The following is a 24,554-nucleotide window of genomic DNA, read 5'->3' as shown; positions in this document are numbered from 1 at the left end:
TGTCACCCTAGGAGGCCACCGTACATGACCCCCTCACACCTGTAACGAAATCATGACGAATTGGCAGGTGCTTGGAAGTATATGACGTCAGGCTCATGGGCGGCGTGGTTAGGCCACAAGCGTGGCTCCCAACGGGCAACAAGCGTAAAGGATTACGAAGGCGGGGGGGAAGCACCAAAAGGTGGAAACCCCTACATCTCTGAACGCTTCCAAACGAACAATACCGCACCCGGCCCCCGAGCTTCCGCGCACCGCTGCGCAAACAAGCCCACACGCGGCTACGAGGCCCGGCCTCGTGCATCGCAGATGGTCAGACGTGTTCATATAACTACGCCTGTTATGCGGACACGCGGTGCTGCATGTCTCTCCCTCCTGACCGTGGCATTCGGTGCGACCCGGGCGAGCCACGCTGAGGGGTTTTTTTTTACGGACGAGACCGGACGGGACGACAAGGTGAAGATAAGACCCCAGGGCAGGTTACGTGGGCGAAAGGTGAACGTTGTGAGAGGTAACGATCTAGTCTGATGGTCACTGTAACCATAACCGATCATGACTGCACACTGATTACTGCTGTAGATCAGTCGGCGCAAACAATTATATCATGGCAGTCATTGTCACAAAATGTCATGGCGATGTTCTGTTCGTTCTGGTTTGACGGTTCGAAAACGGCTCTTTTTCATTTCAGAAAAGAAAGCTATCCTTCCCCTAATGCTAGTGATACAAGTTTCTCATCGATGCTCATGACGCGCCCCAAGCACCCAGCTTAGGTTTGGGAATGGGTATCTTAGGGGAGGGAGCGAATAAAGTCGTCAAAGTCGATGAAGTAAAGGGTGGTGGAGTGCTGGGTGGTGCACTCCAAACCCATCCTAGAGGTCCCAGGCGAGTGGGATTGGGGAGGTGTCGTGTATGGGTGTTGGGGAATTCGTCAAAAAGAAAATCGAAGATGAGAAACGACAATGTCAAAGCAAAAACCCATTCCGTGCCTTCACGCGTGCAACACCGTCCCGACCCAAAGACGCAAGCAAGAAAATGAGCCCGGCGGAGGACCTGTCCAGGTCCTCACATCGGGATGACCACGAAGCCACAAGGGCTCAAGCGGTCGAGATTTAAAGTCTCGTCGTTTAGGCCTAATATTTGTTCGCGAAGGACAAATCAGCGAGAAAGGAAGAGTGTTCTAAGACGACTCATCCTCGTCGCCGCCGGCCTATGCGAATGTTTGTTAGAGTTGTGCCCAGAGGGGAGACGAAAACATGAAGTCAAGGGCGCTGGAGACATACATTATAGGCGGCCTTCTCGTCCTCGTACCGCTTCTTGTCGGCAGCGGCCTTGGCGTCGTAGGGAGCGCGCTGCTTGTCGCTAAGAGCCTTCCAGCGCTCACCCAGGATCTTGCCGACTTGGCCAAATGACACGCCGGGGTTTTCCTCACGGACGTTCTCACGCTGCTCGTTGGCGAAGAACATGTAGGCAGAGAGACCGCGCTTGGGCGCGAGAGGGTCCTTCTTGCCCCGGCGCTTCTCAGTCTTGGCACCCTTCTTAGCAGCGACCTTAGGCATATTGGCGGCTCTGCATGGAACACATGTTAGAATCCGGGCCTGAAATGCGAGGCGAGACAAGAGGTGGTGGTCGTGGCGGGCGTTACGAGGGGGAAAATGTGGACAAATAGCAATCGCGCGCTGCCGCAAAATGACTCGCCAGGGCTAAACGCGCCGCATCGCGACTTCGCGCGTGCGAATGTGATGGCAGACGTGCAGAGCCCTGGTGGCGCAATTGCAATTGAACGCCAGCGGGTGCTCGAATCGGGATTTTAAGTACGGAATTGGCTTATCAACGATTCGCGACATACCTTGAATGCGACTCTGGAAAGAGGGGAAATGTGGTGTTGAGAGGTGGTTTGCACTATTCGCGGGCAGTCTGGTCAGTTTGTGTTGGTCGCGATGGAGCCTCGATGACGACGTTGAGACTTTGCGCCCGTGGAGCGTGGTGGTGGAAGGGTCCAAGGCTTGGAGGGGGATTGTCGGGTGGGATCGTGCGTGGTGCGGGCAAAACAGGAGCAGCTGGGTAGAGTCGCCTGTTTGATGCATGCAAAGCAGACCATGCGCCAGATGAATCGAGGCCAAAGGGGTGCTCGCCTTTAGACCGAGGCCAAGGCGAGTCCTTACTTGAGGGCGACGAGGGCAGTGGTGCGCAGGCGGCGCTGGGAGAGGAAATCCGCGCACAGCGTGAAGCTCAATGCGCGGGTGCCATGTGCAATGGGGTTGACGGGGTGCGATACGATGGGCGCCAGAATTGAAGCCCAAGGCAGGCGGGCACAAAAAGTGACTTGTATTTTGGTGGGTGTGCAGGCGGCGGGTGAGGTACTTACGGGACTTTGCGTGTGTTGCGATGCGTGAGGGTGCGGGTTTGTATGGGAGACTCTGCGCTGGTAAGAGAGAGGAGAGGCAGAGGAAAATTGTATGGGGGGAGGACTGAGGGAGCGCCTTTTTACTATGGGCCGGCTGATTGTGGGCAACTTGGAAGGGAAATTCGCGCCGGCCGCCCTCACCCACCTGGCAGAGCGCAGCCCCGAGGTGCCAGAAGTGAGGGGCAGCTGGCTGGGGCTGGCTGGCTCAGGCAGTCCATACAGTCTTTGGCTGCCCCCCCCCCCCCCCCCCCCGGCCGGGCTGGTGCTTGCTCCTGCGCGAACGCGCTCACACACCTGTCCTGATTGCCCCCAGTCCGCTTGTCTGGCTCCCTTCCTCCTCCCTCCCTCCTCCACTCCCCTCCCCTCGGCCGCAATAAAGAGGAGCAGCCTGGGCTGGGCGCTCGCCCACCACCGGTTGCTGCAGCACCAAGCGACCACCAGCCGGCTTTTCCCACCAAAAAAGCACCGCCCGGTCGCGCAGCGCAGAGGCAGTGTGTGGTCAAAGTACAGTACATGGGCTGGTGGTACCCCGCGCCTCGCTGGCTCCCCGCACTGTGTACCTCCCTCGCCCCTTGGGCTCGCCGTTTCCACGGTCGCCCCTGCGGTCCTGGGCCGCTTTGTGCTCCTCTGCGTGTCACTCACTTCATTCACGCACCTCACCTCCCGCTGTGCCTACCCCCTTCCAGCAGGCTCACGGTGGCTCCGGAAACCCACCCTGCACGCGCTTCAGTCAATCAACGAGCCCGCCGCCCGCGACAGAGCCTTCCCCCAGCACCTGTCCCTTGTTTCGCTGCTTTACTCGCACCCTCCTCCTCCATGCCGACGGCACACGCCTACGGCAGCGATGCCACCTGCCTCCTCCCACTGGCCCCCTTTCTTGCCATGTGCCTCTCCATCCCTTGTTAGCGTTCCGACTCTGTGCTGCGCGTCCGTCTGGGAATGTCGGAGACATTCCAAATGCGTCCCCGAGGTAACCTTGGCTCTGCTGCCCTTCCTCCCGCTTGGCCTGGCCTACTCGACTCACATTTGCCGGCGCCCTCCTTTGGGGCGACAGCCCCAAGACGCTCGCCCACCCACAATGGAGAGGCCCCGCCCCGCTTCTGCTTGCCAGTGCTTGCTTCCGTTTGCTGTCTGTCTCTGCCATGCTGGCGCCTAGCACGCCTGGGTGATTGATTCCCCAGTCCCACACACCCGACCCTTGCTTGGCCTGCCGTCAAGTGTCTCGTCGCGCTCCCACCACTCCATACCAAGGCCCATTCTCGCCCATACTCGCCCATCCTCGCTCCAGTCTTTTTCCACCCGCGACCCAGCCAATCACATCAACCGACGCGACTGCATTCCTATTTGGTGCCCCCAAAGCTGCAACTTCATGATCAAACACAGTCGCAACTGCCCGAGGAATTCGCGCTGGTCGTGGCGCTTAATTTAGAGGCCATCCAGCGCAGTCACTCCATTACCAGGACTCTGTGGCACAGCATGCATGCAGCCACATGTGCTCCGTGTATAGTGGCCACTTGCGGCCGTCCGCTTGGGAGGTGTGCGCTCTGAGCCGCCCCTTCTGATAGCTTACCGCTGCCAATGATGCCATTCCAGGCCAACTCGCCTATCTCCTGACAACAACGGGACTGGTGCTCGTTAGTGGGCACATTTGACACCAGGCCGCCCTGAACTCGTAAGTGGGCATGGTCGTTGACCAGCGTGCCAGCTTCCCAGCCCTCCGTCGGCGCTTACTGCGCATCCCGTACACGGGTGCCCCGTTCCCCGGATGGTAAGAATACAAGGAAGAAGCTGCCGGTTTCGGTTGTCGCCGATGAATGGCGCAGTCTGCCTAGGTACCTTCCTTGCCTGTCAGGTACCCATTGTGGCAGCCTGCCTACTGTGTGCTCGATGGCTGAACACTGCTCCCTTTACGCGGGTCTTTCTCCCTCATTTCTTCGTTTGTTCTCCCTTGGAGGCCTGGCCCAGATCCTCTTTAGACAGCCGGCGAGCGTACCTAGCTACAGCCCCCGCAATACCAGAAACAGAACCAGACTACGGATGGCCAGGGATATGGAGGATTGCACGAAGGGCACTTGCGACTGTGCACGACTGACCACAATCTCGCTGACGGGCTGGCTGGGACGGGCTGGCGGACGGGCTGGCCATCCCGGTGCAGGCGATATCCATCACATTCCGAAACAGCCCCATCCCGTCGGGCCACCAAAACGCAGGAGGCAACAGAGTCGCATTGAGCCCGGCGTGTGGTGGGTGCATCACATCAATGAATGTACTTGACAGTGCACCGAGCGCATGTACTGGTGGCCTTGTTGGGCCATGTACTAGTACATTGGGTGGGGTACTGGAACGACTTTGATTTCCAGTCCAGCACGCAGACTGGGGTGTGGCTGCGCAGCAAATTCGCAGCGGGAAAAAAGAAAAAAATGGGGACCAGGAAAAAGGAAAAGAGCATGGCACACCCAAGCGGGCAGCCACTTTCCCACTGTGTGGTGTGTTTGTGTGTGTGTGGTGTTGCCTGCTTGGAAAGAATGGATGGAATGGCACGCTGCACTGACGCGCAAGATTGATTGCCCCTCCTGCGCGGTGCGTGCGGCCAGACCGTGACCCAAATCAGCGCGCTGCTCTAGCGCCACACAAAAACCGGGACTGTTCCAGCCCACGCATTTCCCACTGTCCTTTGTGCTCCCTCCCACTCGGCTTGTTTTGCGAGCAGAGGGGAGGACGCCCGCCCCCAGCCCTGCTTCTCCCACTCACTCCCTCCCTCCCCAACCTCTGGTTCCTCCGTTGCTGCAAACGCTAGCCTAACCTCCATGGGCATTGGCCAGACTGCCTCTTGCCCATCCAGTGATGCGCCTGTGACTGTCCACGCAAAAAGGGCCAACACGCCATCCACCAGGTAGTATCAGGTCGGGATTCCTTGCCGACACGCAGCGATGCGGTTGTCAGTAGAGGCCACCGTACACGATTCAACAATCTACCAAGCTTCTTGCTTCTGCTTCTGGTTTGCACACATGACGGACGGACGCCTGACCTTTTTTTTTTATACTGTCCCTGCTGCCGAGGCGCCGCAAGTCAGGAGAGTGCCGATGGCGGAGGCATACCAATCCCCTGTCTGTCCGCGCTGCTCCGCTTTGTCGGTGGTCTATCGCTGGACCCCGAAATCATGACCGGTGGCTCATTGCGTCCATGTTGGCCCCAAGGATGGATCGATGTAGCATCCGGCAGCTTGCCCAGTCGGATTACCCTCTCCCTCCTCTGTGGATCATCCTAATGTGATGAACGAACGAACGCCCGGTCAAAAAAATGAGGGATAAGCGGGAGTCTATCGTAGGCTTTCCGCATTTTCCCTCCTTTGGGCGGAACCCAAAGTCGAGCCGAATGCACGCGTATGGGAAAGTTGGGGATCTGGTCCTCGACAATATACTGTATGCGTGTCACGCTCATACGGACTTGATGCGGCTAGAACCACGCATGATATATGCAGGGCAGGGGGGAGACAGCTTCAAGCCAAAAAGCATCCTCCAGGAGACCTGACGAAGTGGTGGGTGCTTTTTGCATGTTGCTGTGAACCACATCCCAACCAACCTGATATGCATCCCCCGCCTCGCGTCGGGTACTACTGGACCTGACGCCGCGCGCTCCCACGGCGTTGCACAAAAAAAAGAAAAAGGGACCACCATAGCGGAAGCAGAGAAGACAGGAGTCAATATATCACGAAGCCGGGCGTTGCACCACACATGCGAGATTGCCGCCCGAGGGGCCGAAAAAAAAAAGCCAATAGGTGCAGCCCGGCACAGCATGGCTTCGTATTCGAACGACTTGTTTCAACCCACAACTCTCTTGTGTTACCAAGACATCCCATCCCTTACCACCACCTGATGCCGGGTTACGATGCCACCCCCTTGAGAGTATGTCGACGAATGTACCTGCCGCTGGGCTTCCTTCCGAGCTCACATTCTCTTCTCCGGTGAAGCTCCGAACCAACAACCCCCAGGCCTGTCAGGGATGTTGGCCTTTTCACCTGCAGCTAACCCACCCACCCACACACACCAGGGATCCATTTCTTCTCCCCAGCCAAGCTCCGTCCCTCCGCCGGTCTGGACGGAGGGAGAGTTCGGTGGGTTCATCCGCAGCGCCGGTCCGCTCGGATCCGTGATCCATGAGATCCGTTGCATGGGGGAAGGGTCGGGGGCGGGGCAGAGGCGCATAGGCGCATCGGGAAACTTTCCGAGGAACCAAGACTACTCTCGACAAGGAAAATGTGCGTCTTTTTTTGGGGGTGTTGCATGAGCTTGATAGTTTGCTGGTACATAGAGTTGAATCCTTCCCTAGTTTACGAGGAAATTTTCAGTGGGCACACAAAAACAAAGTGATAGATGTCCCGATTTCAGGCTGCTGCTTTTCTGTTCTTTGCTGATTCCCTAGCCGCCCCCGGGACCCCGATCCATCTACTCGGGGTCGAGGACCATGTCCCTCAGCGCGGGGTCGCGGACCCAGTCCACGCCGCTGCCGACCACGACGGCGCTGGCCGTGCCCTTCATGACCCGCAGCCGCCGCCGGCTCTGACGCAGCTCGTCCTCGAGCCGCGCGATGCGGCCGCCGTCGCCATCATCGTCGCCGTCCGGGAGCGGCATCTTGTCGTCCCTGGCTGCCTCCCCGGCCAACCGGAGCATCTCGGCCGCCAGCTCGACGTTGCGCCGGGACGCGGCCGCGCTCTCGCTCTCGACCCTGGTGAGCCGGTCCAGCACCTCGTGCAGCTCCGTCGACTGCGTCGCGACTGCTCGGGCTGCCTCGTCGCGCTGCTCGATGGGCTCCTCTAGGTCCCTTTTTTTTTTCCGAGGTGGTGGCCGAGTTAGTTAGTAACATATTTGAGGCGCTCAGTCCTCGTTGGCGATACATCAACACTACCCATGTTGTGTGAACCAATAGCATTTGGGTACCTTTCAATGGGTGACGCTAGCTTTGCCCCATGGACAGCATTTAGTATGGGGTTTGCCGACAGCACGCTCTCGACCGCCTGGTTGCGCAAAAAGTAGGATGCCCGCGTCTCCAGCAGCTGGGTTTTGGCCTCCTCCAAGGCAGCTTCATTATCCTCTGACGACGAGCCTAGATCTTCCAACATCTCAGCCGTAAGGAACGTGAGATCGAATGACGGTATAAAACGTCGCAGTTTGGCTTACTGGGGGCAGGCGACTGTCTCGCCTTGACCAAGGCGATCTGTAGCTGGAGCTCTTGAAGGCGATCAAAGAGCTGGAGAAGGCGTTCTTCGTCATTCGAGAACAGTGCGACATGCCCATCACCAGGAGCATCTTGCATCAAAGTGTCGGCCGAGGCCATTGTTAATTGCAGTATTCCAAGCGCAGAGAACGATGCGAGTAAGAAAAACACGAAGCTCTTTATACTGGGAAGTCTCGATGATGATGATGCTAAATCCAGAAATACCACACAATCTCGCACAAACGACTCGATCCCTCCATCATTCGCATTCGGCGCACGGACCAACATCCACATTCGAATACAAGGGACACACGAAAACTCATCGAACCCAAGTTGCCATCTTCTCACGCTTTAAAAGGCTCAAGCTTCATTTTCCCCTTGACCAAGGACCAGACCCAGAACGCATCAAAAATGAGGATATCCAGGAAGCTAAAAACGAGGCTGCCTCCGAAGACGAAAGAGTGGTAGGTCCACGCGCGGCTCGGATCCAGGTTCGCCGTCTGGCACACGATGGCCCACGGCAGCACATAGAGCAGGTTGCTCGCCAGGCTCTGCCATAGGTACCAGCGCGGCCTCGTGGCCAGTAGCACGGTCGCGAGCTGTGTAGACACGGCGTAGAATATGTAGCACCAGTCCAGAGAGCGCCACATCATGGCGGCCACGTCGGCCACCTCGTCGGACCCGCCCAGGTAGCGCGCGAAGGGGCGGACGCCCAGGAAGGTGAGGAACAGGCAGACGGGGACCTCGACGGCGAGGGCGAGGGCGACCGACGTGGCGGCGGGCCGCAGCACCGGCACGAGGTCGCGCGGGGCGACGCGGGGCTGCAGGTCGCCGACGCCGACGGACCGGCGGAGGCGGCCCCAGGCGTGGGCCGTGAAGGCGAGCGAGGTCTGCTCTAGCGCGTTGACGGGCACCATGATGAGCCCCCACCGGATGGTGTTGAAGACCCCCCACGCCGTCGCGTACGTCGACCCCATGGCGACGATGGTGGTGATGAGCCAGAGGTAGAGCGCGTTCCGGACCGCCGACTCGAGGAACGTGGCGAGGCCCGGGCGGAGGAGGACCAGGAGGTGACGCACGCTCGGACGTGTCGCCTCGATGACGTCGCGGTGCTGGGGGTGCTTGCGGAACCGGAGGCTGGTGCGCCAGAGGAAGTATGCGAGGCCTGCGAGCGCCGCCGTCATGTTGCAGGCGAGCTGAACGCCGGCCTGCAGGTTGACGGTCGGGGTGTGGGAGCCCACGTGGAAAGGTGAGATGAGCAGGAGGTCGAGCGCGATGTTGACGGCGAACTTGATGGAGCTGATGATCAGTGGCACGTCCGGCTTGTCCAGCGCCCTCGTGGCGTTGGCAACGGCCGTCTCTATCGTGCTGGTCAGGGCGCTGAAGCCGCTGATGCGCACATACGTGATGCTCACGGCGCGCACCTCGACGGGGACGAACCCTTCGGCGAACGTCGGCGCTGCGCCGACGAAGGCGATGCTCATAATCAGGCCCAGCGACGCCTGGAATAGGATCAGGGTGTGGGTCAGGCCCAGCCGCTGGGCGAGCGTCCTGAGCGATGCGTCTCCGATGATGACCCAGGCGGCGCGAGGCAGGCCTTCGTTGAGCACCTCGACGACAACGCCGATATAAGTGTATATGTCGGTCGTCACCACCAGCGAGGCGTCGATGTTGGCTACCCAGTACTTGGACAGGAGATTGTACAAGGCAGGCAGGATGAACGAGGCGATATTAAACAGAAGCGCGCCGGGGTACCGTTTGCGATGGTACCAGGCAACGGGCTCGATTTCAGCGTCGCCGTCGCCGCGCCCCTCATCGTCGTCGTGACCAAGGCGGCGGTTGGTAGAGCTGTCCCGCGGCCCGGAACCCTCATGGGCGGATTCCTCAACGTCACGTTTGGGGAGCATGGTGTATCGCGAAGGCGTCCCGGAGAGGGAGAGGACGGAGTTTGCTAGTCTATTCATGCTGTCGGCCGTGGCGAGAGGCTGGCTCTTGTATGTACGGCGTTGTCTGTGTGCTATCACATCACACCCATCACAAGAAATATCTCACACCACCCATACGCCCGGGGGCTTTTGGCAGCAAATGAGCGCGGTCTCTGTCCCCACCATGTGTATTTTTCAGCGTGCCCAAGAGACGGTGGCGCGTTCTAGATGCAAGTCTCTCCGCTCAAACCGGACATAGCGGCGGGCCTCCCGCAGACAGGCAGGCCGGGGCGGCACCGGTGGAATGGCACAATGGCTAGGGTGGGTAGGGCCGTGAAGAATGGGGGAGGATGGCACGATGGGTGACGGGTGATGGTTGATGGTAGGTGGGCACGTGGGATCGTGGGGCTAGCAGAGGCGAGTTTTCTGGGCAGGCGGGGGGATGCAAGAGATCGGAAGGGTCCGCCTGGCGCCGGCTGCCAGCGTGTTGGTACGCGCCGGTTCTGCCGGTATCGGGGGAAATATGCTGGGCTGTTTCTGGTAGTCCCTCTTATTGCTCTTGGCTATGTAGTACAAGGAACAGTACAGAGATGGTAGAAATAGGACAGGACAGGAACAGGAACAGGAATCCATACACCATCCATGCCATGCAATGCCATGCCTCCACCCAAGCAATCGCAGGTGCCAACCAGACACTGCCAGACCACCCGTCCAGGAACCAGGGCCGGGTGGATCCACTGGTGGTTGCTTGTTCGTGACCTGGGGCTGCCCACATGACGGAGTCTTTGATTCACAGTGGTGTCCAGGTGGCAGAATCACAATCACGCTAGGGATCACAGGCGGTGTGTCGCTATCGGCGGCGTCACTGCCCTGCATCCCCGGAAGTCTTCCATGGATGATAGGCCCCAGCTCAGTCCGGCTGCCTGCCTGCCTGTGCTTTGCTGTGTTGTGCTGTGCTGGACTGTGCTGTGCTGTGCTGTGCTGTGCCAACACGAAGGCGCAAGCTGCTCGTGCCAAGTTGGCCCTTCCCTGGCAACCGGACACTCGTAGCTACCTGATTTCTGGATTGCGAGATCTCTGATTGCGAGAGTCCAGTCCTTTGTTGAGCCTGACACTTGTCGCGATGACCTCGTAGGTGCCTGCTTAGTGGTAGTTCCTCCATTGAATGACCCTGCATGAAAACTGCCGTCTGCTGTCTGCTATCTGCTATCTGCTATCGCCGCCGCTTCCCCAATCTCACAGGTGCTCGACCCTCCGCTGACCCACCCAGCGATACCTCGAGTGCGCCTTGAAACCACCATCTCTCGCCTCCTCCGCCTCGGCCCTGTCCTGTCCATCCATCCGTCTGAACCCTGCATTAGCCTGGCCCGCCCATGCCTATGCCTGTATTGTTTTGTTGTCCATCATCCTCTTCTGCGTCCGCCTTTTCCGAACCTTGTTGCCAAACCCTCAACCAGCACGGTCCCGCCCAAAACCTAGCCTACAGCCAACCTACCCTTGACCTGGGCTCCATCCATAAACATCGAGCCGCGCCGCCCCTCCCTCCTGTTTCCCCCAGACGCGATGCCCGGTGATGCTCCCCGATGGCGGCACAGGTGTTGATCGCCCATACGGGCCAACGCCTAGAGATAGACACTTCGCGACTCGAAAGGTATGTGATTGCCCGCCGCATGGCCTCGCCTTGCACACAGCGCTCGCCGCAGCAGAAGCTGACTCTTTCCGCAGCCTCGATGATTTCAAGCTCGCCGTCTCCCGACAAACCTCGATTCCTCCAAACTGCATAATCGCCCTAGTGCCCCCCGGCAAGGCCCTCAAGCCCCAGGCCCTACAGACCGAGAAGGAAATCTTTGTCTACGACAGCCGCGTCACACAGGCCAGCTCGCCCACCGCTTCGCTTCCCGCCCAGCTCGAGCTCGCCCCGCCCAAGCCCTACGCCATCTCGAAGCCGCCCAACGACATCCACGACACCCACTCGTTGCAGTCATGGCAGGACCTCTTCAGAGACCGCCGCGCCTGGGCCCTCCAGGTGGCCCAGGACTGCGATGAGATGGCCAGAACGGCCCAGGGGAGCTACGAGCAGGTCGACGTCATATTGACATGCCTCGACGCTGCCGTGGCCAATCTCGAAGCTGTCGTGCGCGCCACCGAGAGCAAATACGATGAGCTGAAGAAGTGGCTCGCGCCCGAGCAGGCCGAGTTCAACGTCCTGGTCACCAGCTGGGAGCAGTATCTCAGCCTTGCCCGCAGCGTCCCTGTCTCGGCCTCTATGGTTCGCCTGATGACGGGTAAAGACGTGACGGGCGCCAAGGGCCGCCCCTCGAAGCAAGCGACGCTCGAAGACCTGGTCGATCTCGATGTGGCGCGCAGGGAAGGTCGCCGTGCGCCAGCCGTACTACGCAAGTTCACCACCAAGGCTGCCGACCTGGAAAAAGCCGCCTCACGGCTCATACAGAATTTTGACGAGATCGTCCATCAGTTCGAGCAAGCCGCTAAGCGCTCAGCTCTGTCGCACGCAGACGAGCCTGCCCAGCTGCTCCAGGACATCGGTGCATTGGTCAACAAGATCGAGACCGACTACCACACCACCCTGGAGTACTCCTCCTCGACAAGGGACTTGCTGCAGGCATCCAAGATTGCTGCCACCCACACCGAACGCTTGCTGCCTAGTATCCGGAGTAGGGCCCTCGAGATGGATAAGATGGTGCGCGACGCCACGCAGGCGCGCAATGCCCTAGCCGCTGAGTCGCTCGACTTCATGCGGAGCATCACTGAGATGACCAGCCTCACCACGCAGGTCAAGGCCCAGATCAACTCGGTCGGGCAGGACGAGGAGCTGTCTACTTTTGACTACCTGCGCCTGATACAGCAAGTTCCCTACGTTTATGCCTCATTTGTCGCCGAATCCATCAGGCGTCGGGAGTGGTACGAGAAGATAAGGACAGACTCGGCCACCCTGGCCAACGAGATGGCGCTCTTCCAGGACGAGGAGATCAAGAGACGCAGGAAATGGTTCAAGTCCATTGGCGAGACGAACTACGGCCCAGAGGCTTTGGGTGCGGAGAGCAACGTCCCTGGCCTCGAAGTAAATCTGCTGGGCGAGGACGAACAGTGGCCTGCCATGTCGAGAAAGGAGCTGGAGGAATTTCACGACACGCTGCAACGGCAGAGGGCCGAGGCGGAAATCATGGCCGACATCGCCAAGCTGATCGGCGAACTGAATTCGCCCACAAAACAGCAGTTCAAGCGTCTGAAGGCGTTCAAGAATGGCAGCGTGCACGAGGCAGCTCTTGGACGCAGCGGGCTCATGATCCGCGGCGACGATGAGGTGCTCCGCTCTTTGCAAGAGGACAAGCTCAAGCTTGAGACCAAACTGAAGACTGCAGAGAGCAGAGTGAGGAGGTTGGAGGACCTTTTGCATCGCCAAAGCCAGGCCTCGCGGCCAACCCTAGGCAATATGTTCCAGACACCGAGCCAGCAACTCCCTGACCGCAACGACTCTACCGCCTCGATAAGGTCCCCCGCGCTTTCGGTCGACCGTCGGCAGTCTGTCGATAACCACGATATCCAGATCTTTCAGCGTATCAAGCAGCTGGAGACGGAACTCAACAGTGAGAAAGAGCGCGCTGCTGTTTTGGAGAGAGATGCGGCGGCCCGCGCCACGCAACACGACGATATAAAGTCGCAGATGGACGAAGTCAACTCGACCAAAAAGGATCTACTCGAGAACATGGAGGCGCTCAAGCGAGAGTTTATGGATGAGCGCAAGTCCCTTGAGGAAGAGATTCGGAAACTGCAAGCTAGGCTTGAGTATACCGAGGACGAGATTGAGCACTTTGACGAGTCGCGCGAGAACGAGAAGGCCTCGTACGACGACAAGGTCCGCTCGTTGGAAGCAGAAGTCGAGAGGCTCGCCAAGGAGAAGACGGACGATGCGCTCAAGGCCCAGGGGCAGGTCGATTTCCTCCGGAACGAGGCGCGGCTGCAAAGGGAGCGCAACGAGGCACTGCAGGCGCAGCTGCAGTCCTCACAAGATGATGTCAACAGCCTGACCCGGAAGCTGAAACAGTCTGACGAGGTCGGGGAAGTGCCGATGAGGGCGCTTAGAGATCTGCACCAGCAGTATCTTCCAGAGACGTCACTCCCAAGCGACATCAACGACCTTGCTGACGCGGTCTCGAACAAGTTGGCAGACATACTTGCCAAGGTGCGCACCGTGGAAAGCGACATGGTCATACTCAGGTCAGACCTGGAGCTCGCTCAAAATGCAGCGCGCGAGCTCAAGTCGACCCTCCTGGAAACGCAGGAGAAGCTCTCGAACGAGGAGATGACATCGCTGCGCCTCAAGGAGCAGTCGCTGGAGCAAAAGGCCAGGGTCAGCGCGCTCGAGGGCGAGCTCGAGGACGGCCGCAAACAGCTGGACGAGCTTCGGGTGCGGCTGGCGCACGGTGAGACGGGATCGGAAAGCCTCCGCGTGCGGCTTGAAGAAGAAGACAAGAAGATCATGACGCTCACGGAGGACCTGGCATCGAAACAGTCACAGGTCGGCAGTCTTGAGGAAGAGCTACGGCTGTTCCAAGAGAAGCTGCAAGTCTCGCAGTCCAAGCTGGGGCTTCTCGGCAAACGGAGCGACGCGCGGACGGAGCGTGCCAAGGACCTCAGCCAGCGGCTGTACTCGCAGAATGAGCGTCTGGTGCGGCTGCTGGAGCGCCTTGGCTTCTCGGTCAGCCGTGAGGGCGGTTCAATGGCTATCCAGAAGATCCCGCGCGCTGAGCGGTCCACGACGATTCTCAACGAGGGAGAGACCAGGTCTGGGGCGGCGAGCCGGGTGCTGGCGGAGCAGCCCGGGGACATCGAGTTACTGTACTGGATGCACGCGTCGGGCCTGGAGGAGGAGGCGGAGAAGTACGAGGCATACATGTCGTCGCTGGGCAGTTTCGACATGGACGCCTTCTCTGAGACGCTCTACCGCCGCGTCAAGGACGTGGAGCACGTGGCGCGGAAAATGCAGCGAGATCTGCGGAGCTGCCGGGAGAAGATGCACATGCTGCAGAAGGACGCACACGACAAGATCGCCTTCAAGCACTTTAAGGAGGGCGACCTCGCCCTGTTCTTGCCAACTAGGAACCAGACGAATGGAGCGTGGGCCGCTTTCAACATTGGGTTCCCGCACTACTTCCTCCGTGAGCAGGAGGCACACCGGCTCCGCAACAGGGAGTGGCTGGTGGCGCGCATCACGAGGGTGCAGGAGAAGGTGGTAGACCTGTCCAAGAGCCTGCAGGGCGAGACCGAGTCGCTCAACGAGGATGACAACCCCTTTGACCTATCGGACGGCCTGCGGTGGTACATGATCGACGCGGTGGAAGACAAGCCCGGTGCGCCATCGACACCCGGCTTGGGTAAGACTACCGTCGCCGCTAACAACGTGGAGGCGAAAGGAGACGTACACATGCACCCGAGATCGGGCAAGGCGCTCAGCCCGCTGGGCGGCCGACCCACGGGCATCGACGGCGTTAGCAAGACGCTGTCCAAGAGCCTCGAGAGCCGACGGTCGAGCACGAGTTCCAAGAGGGCGCCGTCGGCCCTAGCCGGCCCATCAGGGATTCGCAATGGCACTGGCAGCCACAACAACCCTTCGAGCGAGACCAACAGTCTGCGGGCGACGGCGGATGCGTCTGCTACCGCGAGCCCGAGCCAACAGCAGGCCCAGCTCAACTCGCCGGCCCAGTCTCCGGGTAAAGTGCCGCCCGTCGACGCCGAGGTACGGAACAACGGCCACATTGTGGACACGCTGCTTGGGCCTTGAAGTGTGAAGACGGCTAGCTGATGGACGCGGCCATCTTGTTTGTGTGCCGGCTTGTCGCAGACTCCCCATGCTCCTCGTCATAATTATCATAATCATGTATACAGCGCCCAAGCGCAGCCACCACCACAACAACACGGCCGCGTACCGCCGCCGGTGCAGCGGGAACACAGCGCCGCCTCAGTCGAAAGCCCTGCCAAGAGGAGTGTCGTTTGGGACCACTTGTGGAATCTAGACTTCGGCTATGACGGCGGCATGTGATGGGGGTTGGGTGCGCACCTATCAGCTTTTATTCTTGAATTTTATTATTGTTGTGGCGTGGGATCCCTTAACACAAACCTTGAGACCCCGGCGTTTGGATAGCTGTTGAAGTATCACTCGGACAAGTGCTTGATACTGGGCATATCTCTTGTTGTGGGGTTATCGGGCGTCTTTGGTTGCTTGTTTATTTTTCTGTCTTTCTTTAGTTGGACGTTTTCTTTTTTTGTCCCCTTTTCTCCCTTCCATCGTGCATCTTTTTTCTCGCTGCCATCCCTCGCTGCCTCGCTTGGGCAGGTGGCGATATAGACCGCGCTGGTTAACAGAGCGGTGTTTTATTTGTCTAATGGTCTCCTTTGTCTGGCTTGCGCGTGTTGCCATATATCATGAAGTAGCAAGAATAAATATCATCTTCGGAGACCTCATGACTGCCCCGGCCGCGGTCGGGAACGTCACGGAGCAGTGCCAAACATGAATCAACCAGTTGGCAGTTTTGAGCAATGTGATTTTTACATGTGTTTGGCCACCTATATAACACGGCGCTTGCGCCTGACACAGCGGCAGCTATACCTACCCCATCAGACGAGCAGACGCGCGCGCTCACGAGGACTCCTCCTCGACGACCTCAAAGTGCTTCACGACGGGCTTGACGGCGGGCGCGACCCCCTCGTGCGGGATGGATATGGAGACGGTCCAGCGGCCGAGGGCGCGGACCTTGGTGGCGTCTGGCACGGCGTTCCCCCCCTCGTCGACGACGCCCTGGATGTGGAAGTGCTCCTCCTTGACGGGGATGCGGGCGGCCTCGCCGTGGCCCAGCAGCATCTCGCGCACGACCTGGGCCAGGTCCGCGGTCGAGACGGAGCCGAAGATGGGGGTCCCGGCCGCGTGTGTGGTGACGGGCTCGGCCTCGGCGGCGGCGGCGGCGGCGGCCGAGTCGGTCGATATGGAGGCGTCGTCGGCCAGCAGCGGGCTGCGGTACGGCTTCGGCGGCTCCTCCTTCTTGGGCGCCATAACCCTGCGGCGGAAGATCATGACCTCGGGGATGATACTCTGGAGGAGCACGGCGGCTTGCTCGGGCTGTAGTTTTGTGTGTTTTGTTGGTTTTTTTTAGCATGGGAGGGAACGGAAAAGGGAGAGGGAGCGGTTCTTTTAGGAGTATGAGATTGGACTACTGACCTCGGGAGACATGAGCGGGCTGACCGACGCCTTCTTCTTCTTCTCGTTGAGCCCGTCGGCGGCGGCGGCGTTCTGGGCCGCCTGTTGCTCGGCCTCGGGGGCGGCCGGCTTCTTGGCGATGGCGAAGAGCGGGTCGCGCTCGCCGATGGCGTCGCGCGTCAGGCCCAGCTCGGCGAAGCGGGCCGTCGTCATGTACTCGGCCTTGCGGGAGGGGTACCACATGTTGCGCATCCTGCCCCGGGGCGCCAGGAAGATGGAGTCTGTAGGGGGGCGGGCAGGCAAAAGGTCAGCATGGGTATGGGGGTGTCTGGGTGACGCTGGTGAGGGTTAGCAGCAGCAGCCAGCAGGAGAGAGAGAAGGTACTCTTGGGCCCAAACTGCCTGATGTCCTTGAGCAGCCGCACGAGCACGCCCTGGTCATACTGTCGGCCCTTGGTCTTCTTGCCCCGGACCTGGGTCAGGCCGGCGGCGGCGGAGCTGGAGGGCAAGGAGGAGACGGAGGATGCCGGGTCGGCGGCAACGGCAGCTGCCCCGGCGCCGATGAGGGTCCGGCGGAGACAGCTGAGGCACGTCGGCGGCGCCCTCGCCAGCAGCGGCGCCGGCATGTTTCGTGGAGGGGCAGGGGATCTGCTCGGTTGGGGGGGTCCCTCGGAGGGATTGGGAGGGGTGACGGCTTCGGGACCGCGTGCTGAAATTGGAGGCGCCCTCTTCTCTTCCAGGGCTTGCTTTTGAAGCTATCGCAATCCTCTCAATTGCTAAATTTCTCAAAGCTGCCACCACCACCATGCGACCCGGCTGTGGGCCCACATTTATCCACTGCGTGGCGGGCAGGTGCGGGCTACAGGGGTGGAACCATGTGCCGTGGAAGCTGGTTGGGTTACTTTGGGTGCGCCTTCAATTGCGGGAAAAGTTGTGTTTTGCTCTACTCTTGATGTTGATCGCGGGTGAGGGTATTACCCAACTTACCAAGTGCTTTAGAGCCTTTGAAGTCTATGGTTTGAATGGTAATATTAATGAAATTCGGATGAAATTCCAAACTCTAGTCACCTCTCTTTGAAGTGGCCAATGTCGCAATCACCCCTCTCCCCTCACTTCCCTGGACTGGCTCGTCTCGACTTTCCTTGTGTCAAGTTGGAACCCTGTTTGATATTTTTCCTTATCCTCCTATAACCTTTCCCCTTTTCAGACGATTGAAGTAACCCCCGGAACGTACTAGTGTACTACTGAAATGGGACAGGTAAAAAAATACATCTGTTTACATCCGGTTTTATATATCGGGTGTGTGCCAGTGGTAACCCCGATTGAGAAAACCCCCATGGTTTCAACCTTTGCTATTTTGGAGAGAGGTAATGCTCGCAACGCTTCATCGACGCCAAACCCTTTTTTTTCTTGTTACACAATGTAGTTTTCCCATCAGCTACCATGTTCTCCTCTTTCCCAAGCCAACGCCACGCTAACCCGTCGATTCCGAGGTTGACTGTCCGACACCAAATGAGATCCAAGGTAGGTGTCACCCCAGAAAATCAGCAGCCATACATGGCCAGGTCCACATGTTGTGCTGCGGACCTGTCATGCAAAAGAGACGCGTCAAAAGCCAACGCCTTGGTGGGTATTTAAAATCCATGGAAATGCCAAGGGTTTACAGGGGCTTGCCACCGATGAACTCGGACCACCGGCGAACCTCGGTCGGGATGCCATCTTGACGGGGCAGCTTCTTGCTCATGCATTCGGCAAAGAGAATTGCCGTCTAGGTAGGGAGACTGTCAGCAAAAGTTGTCGTATCATAAGTGTCATTCAAGCTTGAGCCGTGCTTACCTGAGGCTCCATGAACAGGGGGATACCGAAGTCGACCGCATTGCGACGCATGATGTAGTCGACATCAGACGTCGTCTTGGCACGGGTCAGGGCCAGGTTGAAGACGCCCTTGACGTTGTGCTGCTGGAAGGCCTCCCGCAGCGCAACCTTGTCTTCAGGCAGCGTGATCTTCTCCACCGTCACGTTGCCCTTGGCAGTCTTCTCGACAAACTCCTTGACGTCGTCTCCGGCGGCGTAGAACTTGTATCCAAGCGGGCTAAGATGGTCGACAACCTTGGTGAGCCAGTCTCTGTCCGTCTGGCCGCCAAGCAGGATGCCCTCACCCGGCTCCGGGACACGGAAGTTCATGGTCGACTGAACCGAAGCCCAGTAGGCGTCAACAAGGTCCTTGCCAAAGCAGGCCATCTCGCCCGTCGACGACATCTCGACACCCAGGAAGGGATCGCAGCCAGCCAGGCGCGTCCAGCTAAACTGCGGAACCTTGGTGGCGACATAGGGGCGCTTGATCTTCATGAGATCGACGGGCTCTGGGACGTCCTTGCCAAGCAGCGCCTTGGTCGCCACGTCGACAAAGTTGACACCGAGCACCTTGGACACAAAGGGGAACGAGCGCGAGGCGCGCAGGTTACACTCGATGACCTTCAGCTGGGGCTGCTCACCAGGGACATCGGCCTTGATGATCTGCATGTTGAACGGACCCGTGATCCTCCAGGCCTTGGCCACCTTTTGGGCGATCTCCTTGACGCGCTCCATAACCTGTTCGTCCAGGCTCTGGGGCGGCAGCACAAGGGTCGCATCGCCAGAGTGGACGCCGGCCTGCTCAACGTGCTCCGAGACGGCGTGGACCAGCAGCTTTCCGTCGTGGGCAACACCGTCGACGTCGATCTCGGCGGCTCCCTCGATGAATTTGCTGATGACCACAGGGTGTTCTGGGCTCACAGAGGACGCGGCCTCGAGCTTCTCGGCCAGCTCCTCCTCGCTCCGGATCACCGTCATGGCCGCACCAGACAGGACGTAGCTAGGCCGGACGAGGACAGGATATCCGACCTTGTTGGCAAATGACTTGGCCTCCTCAGTAGACGTCAGCTCGGCCCATTCGGGCTGGTCGACGCCAATACTGTCGAGGATGGACGAGAACTTCTTCCTGTCCTCAGCCTTGTCGATGTCCTGGGGGTCGGTTCCTAGGATCTTGGCCTTGCCGACCTCCTGGAGCTTCAGCGCAATGTTCTGCGGTAGCTGGCCACCAAAGCCAACCACAGCGGCCTTGGCACCCTCAAGCTCGTAAATGTCCATTGTGCGCTCGTAGCTCAGCTCCTCAAAGTAGAGCCTGTCAGCCACATCGAAGTCGGTCGAGTAGGTCTCTGGGTTGTAGTTGATCATGACCGTCTTCTCGCCGCTGCTGCGGATGCCTTTGGTTGCCGAGACGGCGCACCAATCGAATTCAACCGAGCTGCCGATACGGTAAACACCACTGCCGAGGATGATGGTACCGTTGTCGCCAAACTCAACATCGTGAACAGAGGCGTTGTAGGTGCAGTACAGGTAGTTGGTCGAAGCCGGGAACTCTGCTGCCAGGGTGTCGATCCTCTTGACGAAGGGGGTGACGCCCAGTTTCTTGCGGTGCTCCCTGACTTCGGTCTCGGTGACCTTGACACCTCCAACGGCCAGCGCCAAGGCGATCTGCTGGTCCGAGAATCCAAGCTGCTTCGCCCGGAGCACCTTGTTCTTCCTCAGGGATTGAAGGGATGGGGCGGACTCAATCTCCTTAGCGAGGTCCGCAATGTTCTGCAGCTTGTGAAGGAACCAGCTATAATTTAACCGTCAGGTCAGTATGTGAAATGCGGCAAAGAAGGGGGCGCCGCATTAGTCTTACCGGTCGATCTTGGTGAGCTCGTGAACCTTGTCAACGCTGTAGCCCTCGTGGACGATGGCATGGGCAACGGCGAGCCACCTGCGGTCTGTAGGGTTCTGCAGCTCGTAGTCAAGGTCCGGGAACTTCTCGGCATTCTTGTTGGGATTGTACCAGCCCGGGAATTTGGGGTCCACCATGCGGATGGCTTTCTGGACGGCCTCCTCAAAGGTCCTGCCGATGGCCATGACTTCACCGACCGACTTCATCGAGGATCCGATAGACCTGCTAACGTGCTGGAACTTGGAAAGATCCCAGCGGGGCTGCTTGACGACAACATAGTCCAGAGACGGCTCGAAGTTGCTGGGAAGAATGGTCAGTATGCCGAGTGGTTACATTACCGCATCACATGTCCGTGACCTAGCCGCATAAACTTACGCAGTGGTCGTCTAGGTGTCACCATCAGCAAATATTCCCCACGGCTGCGCAATATATCACTTTGGGGGTTTGCTACTCACCTTTGTGACGGCATTGGGCAGGGTGGGGAGGGCATTGCCAAGACCAATCTTGGCAGCGGTGTAAGCGAGAGGGTAGCCCGTCGCTTTCGAGGCGAGCGCCGACGACCTGGAGAGACGGGCGTTGACTTCAATCACACGGTAGTCAAGACCATCCGGCTGAAGCGCATATTGGACATTGCACTCGCCCACGACACCAAGATGGCGGACAATCTTGATGGCGGCAGACCGGACTAGAATTCATTTGGTCAGTTTCGCAACACACCATAGTGCACTTAGCTAACCATTCACTTACGCATGTGGTACTGCAGTTGAAATCGCAATTAGTTTTCCTGATCACTCGAAAAAAAAAAGAACACCGGTGCCGCTTCTAGTTACTCACCTCCTCGTCGGACAGCGTCTGCGACGGCGCCACGACGATCGAGTCGCCAGTGTGGATTCCAAGGGGGTCAAAGTTCTCCATGTCTATCGGAGTGATGACTTGTATCAGTGGCTTGCGGGTCGCACAGGCTGTCGGCGCATTGTCTCAACTCACTGCAAACTGTGATGCAGTTGTTCTCTGCATCACGAACAACCTCGTACTCAACCTCCTTCCAGCCCTTTAGACCTTCATGCAGCAGATGTCAGCATTTAATTGCTTGCTCCGCCAAGACAGAGACTCGGCAGTGGTCAGGGGGCCACTTACTCTTCTCAACCAGAATCTGGGGCGACAGGGTCAAACTCCTGGCGGCCATTTGTTTCAACTAGCAGTTTGTGAGTGAATGTCGCCAGCCGCGCAGCTTCAAAGGACATGTGCCGGCTCTCACCTCCTCGCGGTTGTTGGCGAATCCACTTCCCAGCCCACCCAGAGCATACGCCGCGCGGACGATGATGGGATACCCGATCTTCTCGGCAGCGTCCAGCGCCTCGTCAACAGTGTTGACAGCAATTGACTTGGCGATAGGGATGTTGATCTCGTCCAGGGCCCTGGCAAACAGGTCACGGTCCTCACTGAGCTCGAGGGTCTGGACGCTCGTCCCAAGCACTTTGACGCCATACTTGGCCAATATCCCCTTGTTGTGAAGCTCAACTCCCAGGTTCAGCGCGGTCTGGCCGCCGTACGCGAGAAAGATTCCGTCTGGGCGCTCGCGCTCGAAGACGTGGGTACAGTACTCGGCGGTCACGGGAAGATAGTAGACCTCGTCGGCGAGCGAGTGGTTGGTCTGGATGGTAGCGATATTCGGGTTGAGGAGGACCGAGGCGATGCCGGCCTCCTTCAGAGCCTTCAGAGCTTGTGAGCCTGGACACGCGCGGAGGCGGGGTTAGTTACATGGGCAGAGAGAACTCCCACACCAAGCTGCCATGTGACTCATAGACAAGAGCTGGAGGCTCTTGCAACAAGGCGCGCGAACCTGAGTAATCAAACTCGCCGGCCTGGCCAATGGCCAGGCCACCGCTCCCGACAACGAGCACCTTCTTGATGTCGGAGGCGGCTTGCTTGAGCATGTCGCTCGGCAAGTTCTGGAGGTACGAGCTGGCATCAGGGGCAGGCTGTGCCAAGGCGGCTGCGGTCGCGGTAAAAAGGCGCTTCGGCACCAGCTTGGACTGGGCGAGGCCGTCGTGTGTTTGCGACAACCTCAGCGCAGCTGTGCGAAGCTCCGGCCTGGCGGCGCGAGTGAAAGTGCGGGCGGCCAGAGGCTGGCAGAGGCGCGGGGCGGCCAGGCCCTGGGATCGGAGCAGAGCCGGAGCTCGGCCGGCCAGTCTGCTCGCCATGGCGTGGGCGTGTGTGTCAAGGAGGGTGCTTCGGGGCCGTCAATTGCTTGCACCAGAGCTCGAGGGATCCGAGGAGAGCAAGTCAGATGGGAATTGGAGTCCCAATTATGAACCCCCGAGGTTGGGTTCCACGGTCGAGAGCGGTTGAGCTTTGACAGGCGTTTTGGCCGGGTGTAACAGAATCGGCCGGGGATGGATGCGTGACCGGACCGGGGACGGAAAAAAAAAAGTTTGTCAAATCACTGCGTCACGCCCCAAGCTACAGTGGGGTGACAAAGTATCAACAGGTTTTGGATCGTCAGGGCGATCCGCTTTTCAACAGGTGAAGTTCACGAACACGCTGCGTTCGAAAAAAAAAAAAGGCCCGCAAAAAGAAGAGAAAAGTAACAGGATAAGCGGATTCTATTGATACGTTTGAGATTGAATTTACGCCTAAGTCAAGGCTTAACTGCGACTGTGAGAGTCCGCCGAACTCAAGGCACGATACGAGGCGTTGTGGAGAACTAGAAAATCCCATGGATACTTTCGTCCTCCGGAGGTCGGATCCTGCGCGCATGCCTGCAACCTCTGGGACATGCATTGGGGAGTGCGCCCGTCCATCCAATGGGCATTCGCGATAAGACAGCAGAATCTTCGCTTTCACGATAGGGCCGGGGGCTAACCTGATCCGAGCATAACTTAGAATAGTACTTTCCCCCGTTCTACTTGATCGGTATTCATTCATCGCCTGTCTCCTTTGGGAACCGCGTCAGGCCACAGCAGCATCATGGCAGAGCAGCAGCAGTCGCCCGCCGCCGTGCGCATCACGGCCATGGCCAGCGGCAACGGCTCCAACTTCCAGGCCGTCCTGGACGCCGTGGCCGATGGCGGCATCCCCGACGCGCAGGTGGTGCGGCTCTTTGTCAACCGCAAGAAGGCCTACGCCCTGGAGCGCGCGGCCGCGGCCGGCGTGCCGTCGACCTACTACAACCTGATCGGCGCCGGCTTCCAAAAGGCCGGCGACAGGGACCCGGAGTCGGTCGCGCGCGCGCGCGCCGCCTACGACGCCGCCCTGGCCGCCCTGGTGCTCGAGGACCGGCCGGACCTCGTGCTGCTCGCCGGCTGGATGCACGTCTTCTCCGAGGCCTTCCTGCGGCCCCTCGCCGACGCTGGCGTCAAGTGCATCAACCTCCACCCGGCCCTGCCCGGCAGGTACGATGGCGCCGGCGCCATCGAGCGTGCCTTCGAGGACTTCCAGCAGGGGAAGCTCGAGGGCGGCAAGACCGGCATAATGATGTGAGTAGATCCTTGAAGAACTCCTAGATGGACGGCGTGAAGCCGAAAATAAAAGGGGGCCAACTCCTAATCCAGCTTGTGCAGTCACTACGTCATCGCCGAGGTGGATCGTGGCGAGCCCATCACGGTGCGCGAGATCGAGTGCCGAGAGGGCGAGGCGCTTGCCCAGCTCGAGGAGAGGATACATGCCGCCGAGCATGAGTTGATTGTCAGCGCCACAGCCCAGGTCGTTGGCGAGATAGCCGCTAGCAAACAGACGCGGAAAGAGTAAACACATTCTGCCTTGGTTCTTGGCGTGTTGTAGGAGTAGGGGTGATGATATTCGTAGCAAAAAAAAAAAAAGGCGTGAAGGATAATGCGAAACCGATGATCAAAAAGGATACAAATGGCGCGTCGTACATATCCCGGGAAATCCCTTCGGAAATGAAATAAGGAAAATACCAAGGAAAACACACCGATACCCATATACTCAAATTTCCGTACTTGCAATAGTACTTGTCCAACTGTTACTAATAGTACCAATATGTGTTTTTACTTGGGGAACGTGCAAATATGCTGCTCAGGTGCTGATAAAC

The 24,554-nt window shown here is 58.9% G+C and overlaps 10 protein-coding genes across 10 annotated transcripts; 3 read left to right on the top strand and 7 right to left on the bottom strand.

Moving 5' to 3' along the window:
* Nucleotides 1-81: 81 nt before the first annotated feature.
* GGTG_09660 (hypothetical protein) lies at nt 82-525 on the top strand (the record flags this gene model as incomplete). Its single annotated transcript, XM_009227515.1, has 1 exon — nt 82-525. One exon carries the CDS (start codon nt 82-84, stop codon nt 523-525), a length of 444 nt encoding a protein of 147 aa, XP_009225779.1.
* Nucleotides 526-624: 99 nt separating this feature from the next.
* On the bottom strand, nt 625-2,508 carry GGTG_09659 (non-histone chromosomal protein 6). The gene is made up of 4 exons (XM_009227514.1): nt 2,363-2,508; nt 1,844-1,896; nt 1,278-1,563; nt 625-1,204 (listed from the first exon to the last, which is right to left on the bottom strand). The coding sequence occupies exons 3-4, from the start codon at nt 1,551-1,553 to the stop codon at nt 1,175-1,177; spliced, it is 306 nt and encodes a 101-aa protein (XP_009225778.1). The 5' UTR covers nt 1,554-1,563; nt 1,844-1,896; nt 2,363-2,508; the 3' UTR covers nt 625-1,174.
* A 590-nt stretch (nt 2,509-3,098) lies between these two features.
* GGTG_09658 (hypothetical protein) lies at nt 3,099-3,781 on the bottom strand. The gene is made up of 2 exons (XM_009227513.1): nt 3,426-3,781; nt 3,099-3,273 (listed from the first exon to the last, which is right to left on the bottom strand). Exons 1-2 carry the CDS (start codon nt 3,676-3,678, stop codon nt 3,197-3,199), a joined length of 330 nt encoding a protein of 109 aa, XP_009225777.1. The 5' UTR covers nt 3,679-3,781; the 3' UTR covers nt 3,099-3,196.
* Nucleotides 3,782-5,404: 1,623 nt separating this feature from the next.
* GGTG_09657 (hypothetical protein) lies at nt 5,405-5,871 on the bottom strand (the record flags this gene model as incomplete). Its single annotated transcript, XM_009227512.1, has 2 exons — nt 5,405-5,665; nt 5,845-5,871. The coding sequence occupies 2 exons, from the start codon at nt 5,869-5,871 to the stop codon at nt 5,471-5,473; spliced, it is 222 nt and encodes a 73-aa protein (XP_009225776.1). The 3' UTR covers nt 5,405-5,470.
* A 975-nt stretch (nt 5,872-6,846) lies between these two features.
* Nucleotides 6,847-7,735, bottom strand: GGTG_09656 (hypothetical protein; the record flags this gene model as incomplete). Its single annotated transcript, XM_009227511.1, has 3 exons — nt 6,847-7,222; nt 7,339-7,504; nt 7,579-7,735. The coding sequence occupies 3 exons, from the start codon at nt 7,733-7,735 to the stop codon at nt 6,847-6,849; spliced, it is 699 nt and encodes a 232-aa protein (XP_009225775.1).
* Nucleotides 7,736-7,959: 224 nt separating this feature from the next.
* GGTG_09655 (hypothetical protein) lies at nt 7,960-9,522 on the bottom strand (the record flags this gene model as incomplete). The annotated part of the gene is made up of 1 exon (XM_009227510.1): nt 7,960-9,522. One exon carries the CDS (start codon nt 9,520-9,522, stop codon nt 7,960-7,962), a length of 1,563 nt encoding a protein of 520 aa, XP_009225774.1.
* Nucleotides 9,523-10,827: 1,305 nt separating this feature from the next.
* Nucleotides 10,828-16,065, top strand: GGTG_09654 (autophagy-like protein 11). The gene is made up of 2 exons (XM_009227509.1): nt 10,828-11,191; nt 11,266-16,065. Exons 1-2 carry the CDS (start codon nt 11,124-11,126, stop codon nt 15,341-15,343), a joined length of 4,146 nt encoding a protein of 1,381 aa, XP_009225773.1. The 5' UTR covers nt 10,828-11,123; the 3' UTR covers nt 15,344-16,065.
* Nucleotides 15,739-17,529, bottom strand: GGTG_09653 (hypothetical protein). The gene is made up of 3 exons (XM_009227508.1): nt 17,138-17,529; nt 16,775-17,034; nt 15,739-16,675 (listed from the first exon to the last, which is right to left on the bottom strand). The coding sequence occupies exons 1-3, from the start codon at nt 17,376-17,378 to the stop codon at nt 16,199-16,201; spliced, it is 978 nt and encodes a 325-aa protein (XP_009225772.1). The 5' UTR covers nt 17,379-17,529; the 3' UTR covers nt 15,739-16,198.
* Nucleotides 17,530-17,833: 304 nt separating this feature from the next.
* On the bottom strand, nt 17,834-23,110 carry GGTG_09652 (hypothetical protein). Its single transcript, XM_009227507.1, has 11 exons — nt 22,344-23,110; nt 21,759-22,231; nt 21,638-21,695; nt 21,488-21,559; nt 21,335-21,417; nt 21,248-21,257; nt 20,956-21,185; nt 20,876-20,886; nt 20,462-20,800; nt 18,589-20,395; nt 17,834-18,520 (listed from the first exon to the last, which is right to left on the bottom strand). Exons 1-11 carry the CDS (start codon nt 22,702-22,704, stop codon nt 18,413-18,415), a joined length of 3,552 nt encoding a protein of 1,183 aa, XP_009225771.1. The 5' UTR covers nt 22,705-23,110; the 3' UTR covers nt 17,834-18,412.
* GGTG_09651 (phosphoribosylglycinamide formyltransferase) lies at nt 23,001-24,524 on the top strand. The gene is made up of 2 exons (XM_009227506.1): nt 23,001-23,979; nt 24,064-24,524. Exons 1-2 carry the CDS (start codon nt 23,471-23,473, stop codon nt 24,248-24,250), a joined length of 696 nt encoding a protein of 231 aa, XP_009225770.1. The 5' UTR covers nt 23,001-23,470; the 3' UTR covers nt 24,251-24,524.
* The last annotated feature ends 30 nt before the right edge of the window (nt 24,525-24,554 follow it).

The sequence above is a fragment of the Gaeumannomyces tritici genome (assembly GCF_000145635.1).
Source record: "Gaeumannomyces tritici R3-111a-1 unplaced genomic scaffold supercont2.5, whole genome shotgun sequence".
In the NCBI taxonomy this organism is placed as follows: Eukaryota; Fungi; Ascomycota; class Sordariomycetes; order Magnaporthales; family Magnaporthaceae; genus Gaeumannomyces; species Gaeumannomyces tritici.
This window is presented reverse-complemented; position numbering and strand designations above follow the sequence as displayed.

Excerpts from the sequence above, each read along its gene's own strand:
- GGTG_09659 (XM_009227514.1), bottom strand. The coding sequence starts at position 1,553 with ATGCCTAAGGTCGCTGCTAAGAAGGGTGCCAAGACTGAGAAGCGCCGG. Across the intron at positions 1,205-1,277 it reads ACGAGAAGGCCGCCTATAAT|GCCGGCGGCGACGAGGATGA; the intron begins GTATGTCTCCAG and ends ACATTCGCATAG.
- GGTG_09658 (XM_009227513.1), bottom strand. The coding sequence starts at position 3,678 with ATGGGCGAGTATGGGCGAGAATGGGCCTTGGTATGGAGTGGTGGGAGC. Across the intron at positions 3,274-3,425 it reads AAAGGAGGGCGCCGGCAAAT|GGGGCCAGTGGGAGGAGGCA; the intron begins GTGAGTCGAGTA and ends ATGGCAAGAAAG.
- GGTG_09654 (XM_009227509.1), top strand. The coding sequence starts at position 11,124 with ATGGCGGCACAGGTGTTGATCGCCCATACGGGCCAACGCCTAGAGATA. Across the intron at positions 11,192-11,265 it reads GACACTTCGCGACTCGAAAG|CCTCGATGATTTCAAGCTCG; the intron begins GTATGTGATTGC and ends CTCTTTCCGCAG.
- GGTG_09653 (XM_009227508.1), bottom strand. The coding sequence starts at position 17,378 with ATGCCGGCGCCGCTGCTGGCGAGGGCGCCGCCGACGTGCCTCAGCTGT. Across the intron at positions 17,035-17,137 it reads CAGGCAGTTTGGGCCCAAGA|ACTCCATCTTCCTGGCGCCC; the intron begins GTACCTTCTCTC and ends GCCCCCCTACAG. Across the intron at positions 16,676-16,774 it reads GCCCGCTCATGTCTCCCGAG|CCCGAGCAAGCCGCCGTGCT; the intron begins GTCAGTAGTCCA and ends ACAAAACTACAG.
- GGTG_09652 (XM_009227507.1), bottom strand. The coding sequence starts at position 22,704 with ATGGCGAGCAGACTGGCCGGCCGAGCTCCGGCTCTGCTCCGATCCCAG. Across the intron at positions 22,232-22,343 it reads CGGCGAGTTTGATTACTCAG|GCTCACAAGCTCTGAAGGCT; the intron begins GTTCGCGCGCCT and ends GCGCGTGTCCAG. Across the intron at positions 20,396-20,461 it reads GAGCTCACCAAGATCGACCG|CTGGTTCCTTCACAAGCTGC; the intron begins GTAAGACTAATG and ends GTTAAATTATAG.
- GGTG_09651 (XM_009227506.1), top strand. The coding sequence starts at position 23,471 with ATGGCAGAGCAGCAGCAGTCGCCCGCCGCCGTGCGCATCACGGCCATG. Across the intron at positions 23,980-24,063 it reads GGCAAGACCGGCATAATGAT|TCACTACGTCATCGCCGAGG; the intron begins GTGAGTAGATCC and ends CAGCTTGTGCAG.